The following is a 14982-nucleotide window of genomic DNA, read 5'->3' on the forward strand; positions in this document are numbered from 1 at the left end:
GGAAGAGTAACTAAGACTATATATAGCAAGGTCAACAGGATCTATTCTAATCCCACTCTCCCTAGCCCCCAGGCAAGAATACAATAGCCTGAATAGCTCCCTGTAGAACTTCCTTGATCCTCTGGGTGGTTTTCCCTACTTCTTTCAAAGGTAAATAGTCCAAGGATAGCCTAGAACACAAGACCTCCTTTGGCAAAAGTCAGCAACTCGAAGGTCACAGCATGCAACCTAAGCATGGGGTTTCTAGCATGGCAGAATTTGGCATGGCTCCCCACACACCTCACTGACCTTCTTGCTACTACTGCACTTGTGGCATGTGTCGCCTGGTGGGTTGGTATCATAGCACTCTGGATTTGCTGCTGCTCAGATCATTGAAGACTTTTCTTCCTCAGCGTAGAGGAAGCTCTCGGGTATTTCAGCTTGGTCTCTTTCTTCTTCTGTGTCTTGAGTTTTGACTCGTTTTTTACCCTGCTTCCTGACTACTGCAGAATAGCCGTATCATACAACAGCCTGGCTGGATATCAGTGAATGAACTGATAAATTATGATGTCTATTAAATTACATATGTAAGTGTGTGATCTTGTGGTCTATGTGTATGTCTGTATACGTGTATAAATACTATGCTGAATTGTACTATAAAGAAGATAGATCCTGGGCGCCAGGGAGAATGGCTCAGTGGCTAAGAGCACTTACTACCTTTCTAGAGGACCCAAGTGTGACTCCCAGCATAGATGCCCTGTACCTCACAACCACCTGTAAATCCAGCTTGGGATTGGCATACATGCACTATACTAACACGTGAATACATCTTAACAGAAATATATCATAAAAAAAAAAAAAAGAAATATATCCTGTTATTTTTAGTAAAATGTTTTGAACTCCAGCACCATCTTGATAACTAAGCCAGACAGAGGAAGGATAAGTAGTATATATTGTACACTACATGTAGAAAACACACCTGAGAAGTAAAACAGAAGGTAGGAGCACAAGGAGCAAGCAGCATATATACAGGGGCTATTTGGAGACCAAAGCATGAAGTGACCTAATCAGGTGGCTATGTATCTCCCGTGTTTTCCCACTATCTTCCTGTAAATGTGTCTGCTTTATTCTAGGAGCCAGTGACCTTTGAGGATGTGGCTGTGAACTTCACTCTAGGAGAGTGGACTATGTTGGATTCTGGTCAAAAGAAGCTCTACAGAGACGTGATGAAGGAGACCTTTATGAACCTGATCTCCATAGGTAAGAAAAAAACAAAACCACTAAGATTCCAATACTTTAATCACAGCTGTTGTTTCTTGCTTACCTGTGTAGTTGCATGATTTTGAAAAGTGAAAGAACAGTGTTGTCCAATGCTTGCTCATATTATAACAGAAAAATATAATTTTGAATAAGCTTTAAGTAGTTTCTTTGGGCCGAGTTAGTGGTGCATGCCTTTAACCCAGGTAGATCTCTGTGTGTTTGAGGCCAGCCTAGTCTACAAAGTGAGTCCAGGACAGCCAAGGATTCACAAAGACCCTGTCTTGAAAAACCTAGAAAAGAAAAAAAGAAGAAAAAATAATTTCTTTGGGTTTACTTTTAGGGAAAACAGAAGAAGATATTGAAGAAGAGTACCAAAATCCTAAGGGAAACGTGAGGTAAATTAAGATTTGTACCAAGCATTTGGAAATCTGAGAACCTTCTATAATACACTGCGCTTGAGCACTTTGAACCATTGAAAGATCCTAGCAATATAAAGTTATATGACATTTTCCTGAGATTCATTATGTAGCTTCCTTTCAAAACACTGATCGAGTTACACTTAGGCTTGAATATAAGGTGTGTGAAATAAAGTGAATTTTGGGTTTAGATTTTAGATTGAAAGCCATTTTGCGTTATGAATGTTCAGTTGTTATGTGTGGCTTATGGCATATATGATTAATGTTTATGAGATGCCTGGAAGTATTACAGAACCTTATTTGATTGTATGCCATCCTCAGGACCTCTAGTTAGTGTTTAGTCATTTATTGTTAATAATGACTCTTTTTTAAGCATGTATTTATTTGTGTCTGTGTGCATTGGTACATGGTGCAGTTGTGGAGTTGAGAGGACAGCCCTCAGGAGTGGCCTCCCTCCCTTTATGCATGTCTCAGGGCTCTAGCACAGGGCTTCAGGCTTGCCAACCAGTGTCTTTGCCTATTGAGCCAGCTCACCTTCCCAAAGTTTATACAACCTTAGGGAAATTAAGTCAATATTTTATTTCTTTCCTTCGGAAAGGGTCTTTCTGTATGGTAGAGTTGGGCCCCAAACAGGCTGTTCTCCTGCCACTACCTCTCAAATACAATCATGAACCAAACATCCAGCCTGCAGTACCTACGAACAGCCATAAAACTATAGTAACTCTTTCTATTTTTTGCAGAACTCTGGTGGTTGAGAGACTCTGTAAATATGATTATGGTAGTCAGTGTGGAGAAACCCACCGACAGAGTCCAGAGCATATTATGAATGAGAAAATGCCTTCTGCAGTGTCTGGACACGGGAGAGACATGAATGCTCATTTGCCCTCTGATATGCACTTCAGACGTCAGACTGCAGAGAAGTCATACCAGTGTCAGGAACCCATGGAGAAGGCGTTTAAACATAAGAAATGGTGGAAGGGCTTCACTTATTCTGAGTTGCTTCAGATGCATAAGAGCCCTCCTATCAGACAGAAACCCTATGAAAATAAGCAGTCTATCGAAACCTCTAGGAATTTCACGTCTGATCACGATTATGAGGGAACTTACACTGAAGAGAAATCATATGTTTGTAAGCAGTGTGGGAAAGCATGGAGCGATTCCTGTAGCCTTCTCTGGCACGAGAGAAGTCATGTTCAAGACAAGCGTCACACGTGTAAGCAGTGTGGAAAAGCATTTAGTCGTCCCTCACAGCTTCACAAACATGAGAGGATTCACACTGGTGAGAAACCATATGTATGCACGCACTGTGGAAAAGCATTCATTGACCGCAGAACCTGTTACAATCATGAGAGGACCCACACTGGAGTGAAACCCTATGCTTGTAAGCAGTGCGGGAAAGCGTTTCTTCGTTCCTGCCAACTTCTCATCCATGAAAGAATTCATACTGGAGAGAGACCTTTTGTATGTAAACACTGTGGAAAAGCTTTCACCTATTCCAGTGCCTGTTATTATCACGAAAGAATCCACACTGGCGAGAAACCCTGTGTTTGTAAGCAGTGTGGGAAAGCATTTAAATGTTCTGCATATCTTCACATACATGAAAGGTCTCACAGTGGAGAAAAACCCTATGTATGTAAGCATTGTGGAAAAGCCTTTTCTTATGCCACTGCATGTCACAAGCATGAAAGAATTCACACTGGAGAGAAACCATATATGTGTGTCCAGTGTGGGAAACTATTCACTTTGTCCAGATCCCTTCACATACATGAAAGATCTCACAGTGGAGAAAAACCCTATGTGTGCAAGCAGTGTGGGAAATCTTTCACTCAGGGAACCTCTTTGCGAAGACATGAACGAATTCACACGGGAGACAAACCTTATGTATGTAAACAATGTGGGAAAGCGTTCATCCAGCGTGATGATTGTTACAATCATGAGCGAACTCACACAGGAGAGAAACCATACATGTGTGTTCAGTGTGGGAAGACGTTTACTTTTTCCAAATCCCTTCAAATACATGAAAGAAACCACACTGGAGAGAAACCCTATATATGTAAGCAGTGTGGGAAAGCGTTTACCTGTTCCACATACCTTCTCAGACATGAAAGAACTCACAGTGAAAAGAAACTCAGTGGATAAGGTTTCTATCCATGTGAATCATGGGAATGTCTTCAGCTAGCTTGTATTTTGAGGTATGAGAGAAGAAAATGGAGAGATAAGATGACGAGAGCTGCAGACATAGAATTTTGGTCCTCGTATGTAGGTTTCTGTGAGATGACAGCCTGTCCATCAGGTGTGCTGCTGTGTGCCTTTCATTCCAGCAAGGAGAAAGTAAAGGCTAGGCAATTACAGTATATAATGAAGCCTATGCTGTTTACTGGGTTTGAATTCAGCTTGGTAGGTTAATGAGCTAATTCCAACTAAATGGAATTGTCTGTAAATATAAGAAAGTTGTCTTTTACTAATAAGATAAAATTTATGAAAAACTCTCATGTGGTTGAGTCCTATGAAAGAATTGTGAAGATATTGAAGGTTAATTTGTGTTGAATATTTCTGAAAATAAACCATATGGAAAGAGTTCTGAGTATTTTTTTTAGAAGACTATTTACGTAAACTATGTTCTGTTTTGCTGAGTTTATAATGTCAGTGTGTCTCATAACAACACATATACCAAACTCACCAAAAAATTAAAAATAAAAACATTACACTAATTCACAGTACTCTGTCCCTTCTCATAATTTTTCTCTATTACATGAAATTACTAATAAACATTTGGAAAAATTAAGGCACAATAAACTCCTTGTGAGAAAAGTTAGTTGGCATAACCTGCCCATGGGTCGGTAATCATCAGCTTTGATTGAAATCTGGTGTGCTTAGACTTCCCTAAGTGAGGCCCAGTGCACATCTTACTGCCATTTGGGACAAATCACTCTGCCCTATCCTGGGATCATTCTGAACTGCAATGAGCAAAATAGTTATTTTTGTGTATGTGTGTTTGCCTGTGCACCATGTTTATTCAGTGCCTTTGGAGTCCAGAAGAGTGTGTTGGATACCCCTGGAACTGGGGTTGCAGAAAGGTGCAGAGATTTTTTTGTTTTGTTTTTGTTTTTTGAGACAGGTTTCTCTGTAGCCTTGGCTATCCTGAACTCACTCTATACACCAGGCTGGTCTTGAACTCACAGAAATACGCCTGCCTCTGCCTCCCTGAGTGCTGGGATTAAAGCATGTGCCACCACTGCCCAGTGGTTCAGGGAATCTTAACCCTAGTTTGCTGCAAGAGCAGCCAAAGCTTCTGACTGCTGAACCAGCTCTCCAGTCCCAAAGAAAGTATTTTCAAATGTAATGTTGCTGCCTTTAAGGAGGAAGTGCCAGAAGTTGATGCTATTAAGTGTGCTTGGAATAAAACAAGTCAGTCAATAATTGGATGAGTATTATTTTTAATAACTGGTCTAATACAAGGCATCTTAGCTTTTCATCATTATTATTTTACTTTTGAAAATATGTCTGGCAAGTAACTTTGGTGTGATTTTTCTTATCTGTGATCACTGCTTTACATAGAATGAAGAAGGAGAATAGCTTGAGCCCATGATTAAAGACCAACAAAATTCCCAAAGAACATCAACAGGAAATGTATTTTTAAAAAGCCTGTTTGCACTAATTAACATAAGTCTAAGATCGATAATGTACTTATACAGACCTATCTATAACTACATAAACATTTTTATAGTTATTGTTAATGTCAGTGGAAATGCATGTGCGCATTCCTGTCAATTCCTTATAATCTCTATCTCTTAAACGACTATTAATGACAAGTATATTTACATTCTCCCAGTATAAGGCTAGTAAAGGAGAGGAATAGCACCACTGTTTTCTATAAAGCTTATGTTTCTCAGAAAACATGCATTATATTGACTGGAGAGATGGCTTAGCAGAGGGCCAGAGTTGAATTCCCAACTCTGTATTAGTCTACTCACAACTGCATGTAGCTCCAGCTTCATGCCTATGGCACCCACTTCTATCTCCTTGGGCATCTACATTAATTGTACATACCCAGAAACACAATCAAATTGTTTAATATATTAAATATATATATTTATGTATAATATATTACACATATATCAAAGCATTCATTAAATGGTAGTTTTCAAGCATCCTGCACATGTCAGTGTGGTAGATGAGGAATTAAGCATGCAAAATTGAAGGATTCTTTGCTCTTTCTATATTACAGAAAGATTGATTCTTGAGGTGCTGGTGTTGATAATTTGGTGAGAAAATTAAGAGTGGTGAGCAAACACTGGACACTGACTTTCAACTGTAGCTTGTTGAAAGTCAGTGGGTTTTTTGGTTTGTTTTGTCCTTTTCAAGACAAGGTTCTCCGGGTAGCCTTGGAGCTCATCTGTAGACCAGACAGGCCTCAAAGTCAGATCCACTTGCCTGTCTCCCTAGTGCTGGGATTAAAGGTGTATGCCACCATTTCCTGGCTGAAAGTCAGCTTTAGAACATTTCTCCAATGTGGTTGACCTTGGCTTTGATACATCCTCCATCAGTAAATATTGAGGGGACCCCAGTAATGGGCTTCTTTGAAAAGAGCCCGGGTTAGTCATGCCAAAAGGGGAAGGGCAGAAGCCTATTTTTCATTAGGATTAACAATTTGTCCTGGGAATTCTATTAAGCTAATAGCAAAGTAGCAGTGATTTCTAAGTAGCCATTGGATATCAGAGAGAGGGAAAGGGGTGACAAGAATATCGGGTTCTTTTCCTAAGGTATGTAGGGCTCGACCACTGCCATTTTTAATCATACTGGCAAATGCACCCACCTCTGTTAGAATTCTAGGGGCACCACCCACTGGGGCATGGAGTCATCCCAACACGCTCTAGGGCTCATATAGGTTTTCTACAAGCATAGGGTAGGAATAAAAGATAAGGGTATCACTGGGTCATATCTTCCAAGGGTCATATCTTTTAGGGCATTATCATTTGACGTGGCCTGGGTCCCAGGTCCAGCAGGTTGGTCTAATTACTGCTTGCTTCCTAACAAGAATGGTCATACCTTAGATCAAAGGTCCCAAGGTCCTGTTTCTCACTCAGGGATGTCTAGAGTAGTTCAGGATGTGGCCTTTTGCCTGGGCACTAGGCCAGGATCCCAGACTCTTTGAGGGAGGTGGAAGCTGAGTTTTCCACCAGAGTGTCACAATTTAGCACCTGAGACTGCATGTCTCAGAAGGCTGTGGAGACACAGGAGCTCCACAAGCCTGGCATAATACAGTGTCACAGCTTCTGTAGGAGCAGGCAGAGGTCAGAAACCTGCTGGCCAAGCAGGTCTGTTGAGATGCAGGCCCGGCGGTGCTTCACAGGGGTCAGCACTGAGCTAGTGGCAGTGGTGCAGCAGGCCCAAGTGACTGTAAAAGGCAGTTCCACCATTGTTGCCTGACTGTCGGGGTTGGAGTGGGGGTGGGGATGGCCAGCAGTGTTTTCCCCCAGAATAAATGGAATCTCCGACTGTCATGGTGAGGGAGTGATGAACAAGAGTGGGAGAGCCCCAACATGCCAGCCAGCCTTTAGTTATAAACCTTGGGCAGTCGGGAGGGGTTGTGAGAGTGAATGTATCTGATTTACTAGGGCAAAGGGGTGCCAGGATTTTTTGTTCATATATGTATACAGTGCTCTGCCTGCATGTACACCTGCAGGCCAGAAGAGGGCACCAGATCTCATTATAGATGGTTGTGAGCCACCACGTGGTTGCTGGGAATCGAACTCAGGGCCTTTGGAAGAGCAGTCAGTGCTCTTAACCTCTAAGCCATCTCTCCAGCCCCAGTGCCAGGACTCTTTAATCTACATACAGTGGCATAGTACCTCATTTACATGCAGTAACATGGATTCCTATCGCAAGAAGAAAACAGTACTTAATTATTAAAGGTCATTTACTGGAGGCTAGGATCTCCTCAGCATAAGAATTCTCTGTGCTGGCTGAACAAGTTCCTTATCAGGAAAGAGTCTAGCCTGTAAATCTTCCTTGAGGACTATGTGACACTCCTTACAAAATCTGGGGTTACCAGATCAGGTGGAGTGGGAACCCCCTCTCTGAGAAAAGGGAGTCCAAGATACATTTTAGTAGAGCCCTAGAAAAAGGTTTTCTGAACTTGATAGCTTATTTTTGTTAAAATAATAACTTGAGCTGGGGTGTGGTGGTACACACCTTTAATCCCAGCACCCAGGAGGCAGAGACAGGTGGATCTCTGAGGCTAGCTTGGTTTACAAAGTAAATTCCAGGACAGCCAGGGCCACACAGAGAAACTCTGTTTCAAAAAACTAAAAAAAGCCATAATTTGAGTGTGGATGACAATATCCCCCTTGTGAATATTAAGGTATCAGAAGTCAATCTCATGGTAGAGGAAGCAATGGAAGCCAGGGTGAGCCTTCAGAGTTCAGTGTTGGGCACCTCTGCCTCATCCCTAGGGAATGACCCACTGTGATGCTCTTGGTCCAAAATCAGTGTGATCTGGAAGGTTGGTAATATTTTACACTTCTGAATGTAGTATTTCCTTGTGACCTCGGGCAAAGAAACCTCTTTGTTCAAAGCTCGCTTTTCATTCCTCTGTGGAATACTTCTGCCATGCAATTCCATTTTTTTCTCCAGTCATTGTATAATTGCATTCTTTGTTGCTCTGTTGTAATTTTCTTGGCAGAAAATGGCGTGAGAAAGCCTTAGCTTGACCTCATCTCAAAATCTTGAGCTTTCATTTCAAGCCCTCTTTTTTGTTCCTGTGCCCAGATTGATTTCCTAAGGTGATGTCTTGTGCTTCCTCTTTAGGGTACTGAGTCTGAAAGATCCACTGTAAAGCTGTAGCACTGTTTCTTGGGGATGGGGAGGTAGAGTAAGAATGGTCCCACTGCATACACAAGGCAGCGCGCACAAGCACTAAAAGTCCTGCAGAATGTTTCCCTAAATGCCACGAGTCTTCAGGTTGTGCCAGGTTTGTTCTAGTGAAGAGGAGAGGCTAAAAGGATAAAGAGTTATAGTTGTCATTTTCGCTGTATTAGCATCCTGAAAAGCTGCTTATCCCTTTAGTTCGGCTTGTAGGAGGCGGGAGAGTTTTAGTCACCAATCAATGACGCTGTTATTCCCCTGTCCAATGAGAAGCGCAGATAATCGAAGGATTCCGCCCTTTGCTGCCATTTTGGATCCTGTGCAGCAGCGGGGGAGGGTCGTGTCAACTCTGCCTCGGTGACTGTCACTTTCGTTTGCAGGCTCCTTGGAGAGGGCACGGGATGCGCCAGAAGCAGAGAATGGTGAGTGTGCCAGGAGCTCCTGGATTCGAGGGTGGCGGGTTTGTGATTCTACGGCGGCTTAAGGCAGAAGATCAGCGTCCAGATATGTCCCCTCCCTGTCCCCTCAGTGTTGAGTCTGTGCTTTGGAAGTTGAGCGTCTGCAGAAATTGCAGCTCTGGCAGGTTGGTGATGCTGACCCCAAACCGGGCTGTGAATGACAGTGGGTGGTGAGCGCTGTTGTTTGTCTTCCTGCCCTCCCAATGACGTTTGCCCTGCTTTGGTTTTCCTCTGTGATCACTGTGTTTTGCTTTTTTTGTACAAGGCAGCGACAGAGAGTATTAGCACACAGTACCCATGTTTTCAATAGGAGAAAAGAAGTGTGTGTGTGTGTGTGTGTGTGTGTGTGTGTGTGTGTGTAGTAGATGGATGGAGGGAAGAAGAAAGAGAGAGGGATAGGATAGGGATGGTTGTAAGATTTTCTAGAAGGGAAATATTTCTAAGGACTAATTGCACCCAAAACAAAACAAAACAAACAAAAAACAAAACAAAGCAAGAGCAGAGTGAGCAGGGAAGCTGACTAAATGCTGGAGCTTTGTGACTAGCACCCAGAATTGCCTCTAATGGAATCATCTCAATTCCAAATGGCTTAGGAAGCCCTTCTCTTTAAGTTGTGTTGCCCATAGCACACAAAACCTCTTTCTTGGACTGGCTGACTCTACTCCATATATGCAGCTTTTTAAAAAAAAAAATGGACTTCTCACTCTGGGAGGCAGAGACAGGTTTATATTTGTAAGTTCGAGGCCAGCCTGGTCTACAAAGAGAGTCCAGGACAGCCAAAGCTAGACAGTGAAACCCTGGGTCTCAAAGGACATCTCATCGTTACGGTTACTCTCTCCATCATCCTGAGGTCTACCTTCAGCTTGGCCTTCTTCTTTATTGTGTCATATGTTTGTCCTTAGTGGCTCCCTGGGTCCCTGGTGCAAGGCTCCTCAGCCTTTCATCGTTCATGTCCCGAACTAACACCACCTAGATGGCACTTTGAGTTTCAGTTTCTTCTTCCATCCTAGGCTCACTTGGACCACAGTAGTGTCAGCTTCTGTGTGGTGACTCTAGGGAAACAACCTCTCAGCAGAGAATACCCCAGGGCTGGATTCTCAGGTCAGGGTTTCACATGAATTTGCACTTCGGAATATTTGATGGGTAGGGTCTTACCTTAATGCAACTGTTCCTATTGCTGATCAGAACATGTAAGCCAAGTAAGTCCTTTCCTCCCCAAGTTTATTTTTTGGTGTGTGTGTGTGTTTAAGATGTATTATTTATTATATATACAGTATTCTGCTTGCTTGTATTATGCCTGCACTCCAGAAGAGGGCACCAGATCTCATATAGATGGTTGTGAGCCACCATGTGGTTCCTGGGAATTGAACTCAGGACCTTTGGAAGAGCAGCCAGTGCTTTTAACCTCTGAGCCATCTCTCCAGCCCTTGGGTTGTGTTCTTTATCACAGCAAGAGAAAACAAACTAGGACAGGTAGGGGTATATGCACAGCCTAAGTCAAGGAGAGCCCCAGGCTATTAAGCTGCTCCTTATGCCTGTCTGGCTCAACTTCTCCTTAAAGACATGTGGCCCCGGAGTAGAGAAGGCAGAAAATCAGTCACCTTGCACCGTGTCATGATGACTAGGAATGTAGATTTGGGCAGAGGCCAAACATTGTGCAGAAATAACCTTATATTCTATATCTAAAGCTGCTACATTTCTTGGACAGTGTCCAGAACCTTCTTATTCTGTTGATCCAGGGTGGAATAGACATTTACCTTGTCTCTGGTCACATGAGTGTACTTGGTTCTTCCTGTTGGTATCTATTGTTGAAGGACCATCTGTAAGTGGACCTGTGGATTCCGGATGAAACAAATTATGTAAGCTTGCTGAGAACATTTAAGTTTAAAAGTAGATGAGAATCGGGGGGGGTGGGTACTACCTAGGGGAAGAGTGCTGGTGGTATATATTTTGTAATTTTTCAGGTTTACCAATATCAAAGGACTTACTAAATAGTCACGAAAGTATTAAGGTCACACTGGAGGTGAACAATAAATGGCCAAATTAGACGGCCCAAGATAAGCCTGGCTCTCAACCTATATGATTTCAGCTTCACACAGACTTTCATTTGCCTTCTGGAGGCTTTAACGCACTGACCTTTTCTCTGTGAACTTCAATTTATAGTTCACCTTGTGGGCCATGCGTCATATTTTGTGCATGGGGAGGCCAAATATTTTCTTGTCAGTGTTAGAAAAGCCCCTTGTTAGGATCTAGTATAGATGAAGCTGAGTAGGCAGGAAGGCAGTCTGCAGGGGAGAGAAGTAGTTTGTAAAGCCATATATCTTAAGGATGATAGAATTTTAAAAAGAATTATTAGTTTATGTGTGGGCGCTTTGCCTGCATATAAATCTGTGTACTATCTGCATCCTGTGTCTACAGGAGTCCAGGAGAGGGTATCAGATTCCCTGGAACTGGAGGTACCCACGATGTATGTGTTGGGAATTGAACCTCAGTCTTCTGGAAGAACAGTCAGTGCTATTAACCTTTGACCCATCTTTCCAGTCCTGGAAGCAAGTATCTTAATAATGCAAAGTGCTCCATGTTCCATCATGGAGTCTACATGCTTTTTAGGCAGGAAAAAAAAATATTTTTCTTTTTTATTTATTTTATTTTTATTTTTTTAATTAAAATTTTTTTTATTTTATTAATTTATTCATATTACATCTCAATGGTTATCCCCTCCTTTGTGTCCTCCCATTCCTCCGTCCCTCCCATTTTCCCCTTACTCTCCTTCCCTATGACTGTGACTGAGGGGGACTTCCTCCCCCTGTATATGCTCATAGGGTATCAAGTCTCTTCTTGGTTCTTTTTTAATTATGTAGAGCTATACCAAAGAAAACGCTTAGATAGCTTTCACAGTATGTACATAACTTAAGAGAGAACCTCTTCTGTATGTGCCATCCACATACCCTCAGGCCTCGCTCAGGTTCTGTAGCTCCTGCCTCAGCATCCCCTGATAAATGCAGCTTTCACTCCCCATCACAGAAGCTTCTTTTTGCAGGAGATGGAAACTATAACAGAAAAACACAGAGAACAACAGACTCTAAGATGTTGATACATTTGACACATTTACAATTCATGTAAGGCCCAGTTGATACATGCACACTACACCTAAGGCTTAGGTAACATCATTAAAGAGGAGGCAGAAAGAGTTAAAGAGCCAGAGGACCGGAATGGATGTGACAGGATAGTGTCTATACAATAAGGGATCCGCAAATGAAATCTCAACAATATGGTCACCTAAGCACGACCTACATAATGACAACACCAGTAGAGATGGTCCTTAAGGTCTTCTGGTTTTCTCTTTTTCCTCCTCCTTTTAAAAAAAATAATTGGTTTATTTTCATATTATGCAAGTTGGTGTTTTGCCTGCATGTATGTCTGTGTAAGGGTTTCACATTTTGGCGTTATAGACAATTGTGAGCTGCCATGTGGTTGCTGGGACATGAACCCAGGTCCTCTGAAGAGCAGTCATTGCTCCCAACTGCCAAGCCATCCCTCCAGCCCCACCTTCTTCCTTTTTTTGAGACAAAGCCTCACTATGTAGCTCTGGCTGTCCTGAAACTCACTATGTAGACCAGGCTGGCTTTGAATTCACAGAGATTTGCCTACCTCTATTTCCCAGGTGCTGGAATTAAAGGAGTGTGTCATTATGTTTTTGTTTTTGGTGTGTGTGTGTGTGTGTGTGTGTGTGTGTGTGTGTAGGATACCTAGTGTTTTATGAGGAGATCTTGGATGTTTTCAGAAAGATGTACACCTTAAATTTTTGGAAAACTAATGAGTGTCTTTGGCTAAGGAAGCCAAAAGCTTTACTCAGTTTTTAAAATTTTTATTTTTTTATTTTTTTGTGCACTGGTGTTTTGCCTGTGTGTATGTCTGTGTGAGGATATCAGATTCTGGAACTGGAGTTACAGACGGTTGTGAGCTTGCATGTGGGTGCTGAAAATTGAGCCTGGGTCCTCTGGGAGAACTAGTGCTAATGGTCTGTTTAATTATCAGTCTAAACAACTGAAGATTGTAGGCACCAAGCATTGTATAATTGGCCAAATTTTATAAATAGGTTAAATTATTTGTGATATAGCAGAAATAAATGAAAATTTCTTTGTGACGGAATTCTTCCTATTGGCCTGGTAGTGGTTAGCCAGCAAGTGAGACTTTATCTGAGTGAAAAGTATAAGCATATAAACAGCATTTGGGTAAAGTTCTATCAGGAGATCTTGGCTCACTCATTAAAATAATGAAACATAAAAAAAATTAATGAAACATAAAATTCTTGTTCTTTGAGCCTTTTTTTTTTTTTGACAAATTGTTACTGAGTGCAGACAGTTATTTAAGAAAGCCTTATTGTTGTAAACTGAATCAGTTATGAGTTTTTAACCTATGAATATTGAAAGAATCAGATGAAAAGGGGGTCTGGGTCAAACTTTTTTTTTTTAGATTTATTTATTAGGGTCAGACTTTTGCCAGTGATTACCGAGGCTTTGAGTACGTGGAGGAAATTTGGCACTACAGACAAGGAGTTTCCCATGGCACCTTGTGACAGGGAGGAAGACATGGAGAACCGTCAACAGTTTTCTTTGAAATGGGTAATTTAGGGCTGGAGAGATGGCTCAGTGGTTAAGAACGCTGCCTGCTCTTCCAGAGGTCCTGAGTTCAGTTCCCAGCAACCACATGGTTGGATCACAGCCATCCATATAATATGATCTGCTGCCCTCTTTGGCAGATAAAGTACTCATATACAAAATAAAGTTTAAAAAAGAAAGAAAGAAATGGGTGATTTCCCTCAAAAGAAGACAGATCAGAATGTATGTAGATTCAGGGATATCCCCATGTGGAATCTCTGCTTTGGATGCTGAGCATCTCCAGGTGTCTAAATTAGATGACATACGTCTTCTGTGATATTTCCATATTTATAATCTATCCTTCTGTGACTGCAGGATTCCTCACGCAGGCAGCGGCTTCTGTTTCATCCTGGCTCCTGTTGAAGTGCATAGTCACACAATGATGTCTTGTGAAAGGCACTGTCTCTTGTATTGGGTTACTGCCTGAAGGAGAGTTGGTGGAAAGGCTGTACCCGTGGCTGGGAGTCTAGCTTTATAGTCATTGTAAGCATAGGATTGGGGCTGGAGAGAGAGATGGCTCAGTGGGTTAGAGGTCATCCTGACAGCCAGGCATGGTGGTGCAGGTCTTTAATCCCAGCACTCAGGGAGGCAGAAGCAGGTGGATTCCTGTGAGTTCAAGGCCAGCTTGATCTACAAAGCGAGTCTAGGACAGCCAAGGCTACACAGAAAAACCCTGTCTCAAATATCTAAACAAACAAACAACCCGAAAACCTCTTGGAGAAGACCCAAATTCTATTCCCAGTGGCTACAACCATCTGTAACTGCAGCTCCAGGGGATTATAAGGCTTCTTCTGGCCTCTGAACACTGCGTTCATGTGTGTATATTCATACTCAAAGACACAGACATAAACACACAATGGAAAGTAAAGTAAAATCTTTAAACAGACAGAAATACAAGGGTCCTGGCAAGCAGTCTGCCTATCAAGGAAGTCAATGAAGTGCTGTGCTCCAAAAATACCTTAAGGCCTCAGGGTTTTGGTAGAAAATCAGGGATTGAATATCCTTCAGATGTTTGTTTTCAGTGATTGAGTGGAGGACATCTGAGCCCTTCATCCTAGAGAATGTCTTAGCCATGGTAGCTTTTTAGTGACAGATGTCCTAATGGCCCTTAGCTTTTAGACCGTGCACACTTGAGAAAGACAACAGAAGCTTTAAAGGTAAAAGACTTAGCCAGGGGAAATGTGGTGGTTTGATAGGAATGGCCCCCATAGACTCCTTTATTTGAATGCTTGCTGGTTCATAGGGAGTGGCATTATTAGGAGGTGTGGCCTTGTTGGAGGAAGTGTGTCACTGCGGAGGCGGGCTTTGAGGTCATATATACCCAGTGTGGTACATAGTCTC

At 42.2% G+C, this 14982-nt stretch overlaps 1 protein-coding gene across 1 annotated transcript in view; it reads left to right on the forward strand.

Moving 5' to 3' along the window:
* Positions 1-1151: 1151 nt before the first annotated feature.
* Positions 1152-14982, forward strand: part of LOC127211011 (zinc finger protein OZF-like) — a 62237-nt gene continuing 48406 nt past the window's right edge. The window contains exon 1 of the mRNA XM_051170832.1: positions 1152-1239. Coding sequence (XP_051026789.1) covers positions 1167-1239 — 73 coding nt within the window. The 5' untranslated portion in view covers positions 1152-1166. The remainder of the gene's footprint in view (positions 1240-14982) is intronic.

The sequence above is a fragment of the Acomys russatus genome, chromosome 28 (assembly GCF_903995435.1).
Source record: "Acomys russatus chromosome 28, mAcoRus1.1, whole genome shotgun sequence".
Classification (NCBI taxonomy): domain Eukaryota; kingdom Metazoa; phylum Chordata; class Mammalia; order Rodentia; family Muridae; genus Acomys; species Acomys russatus.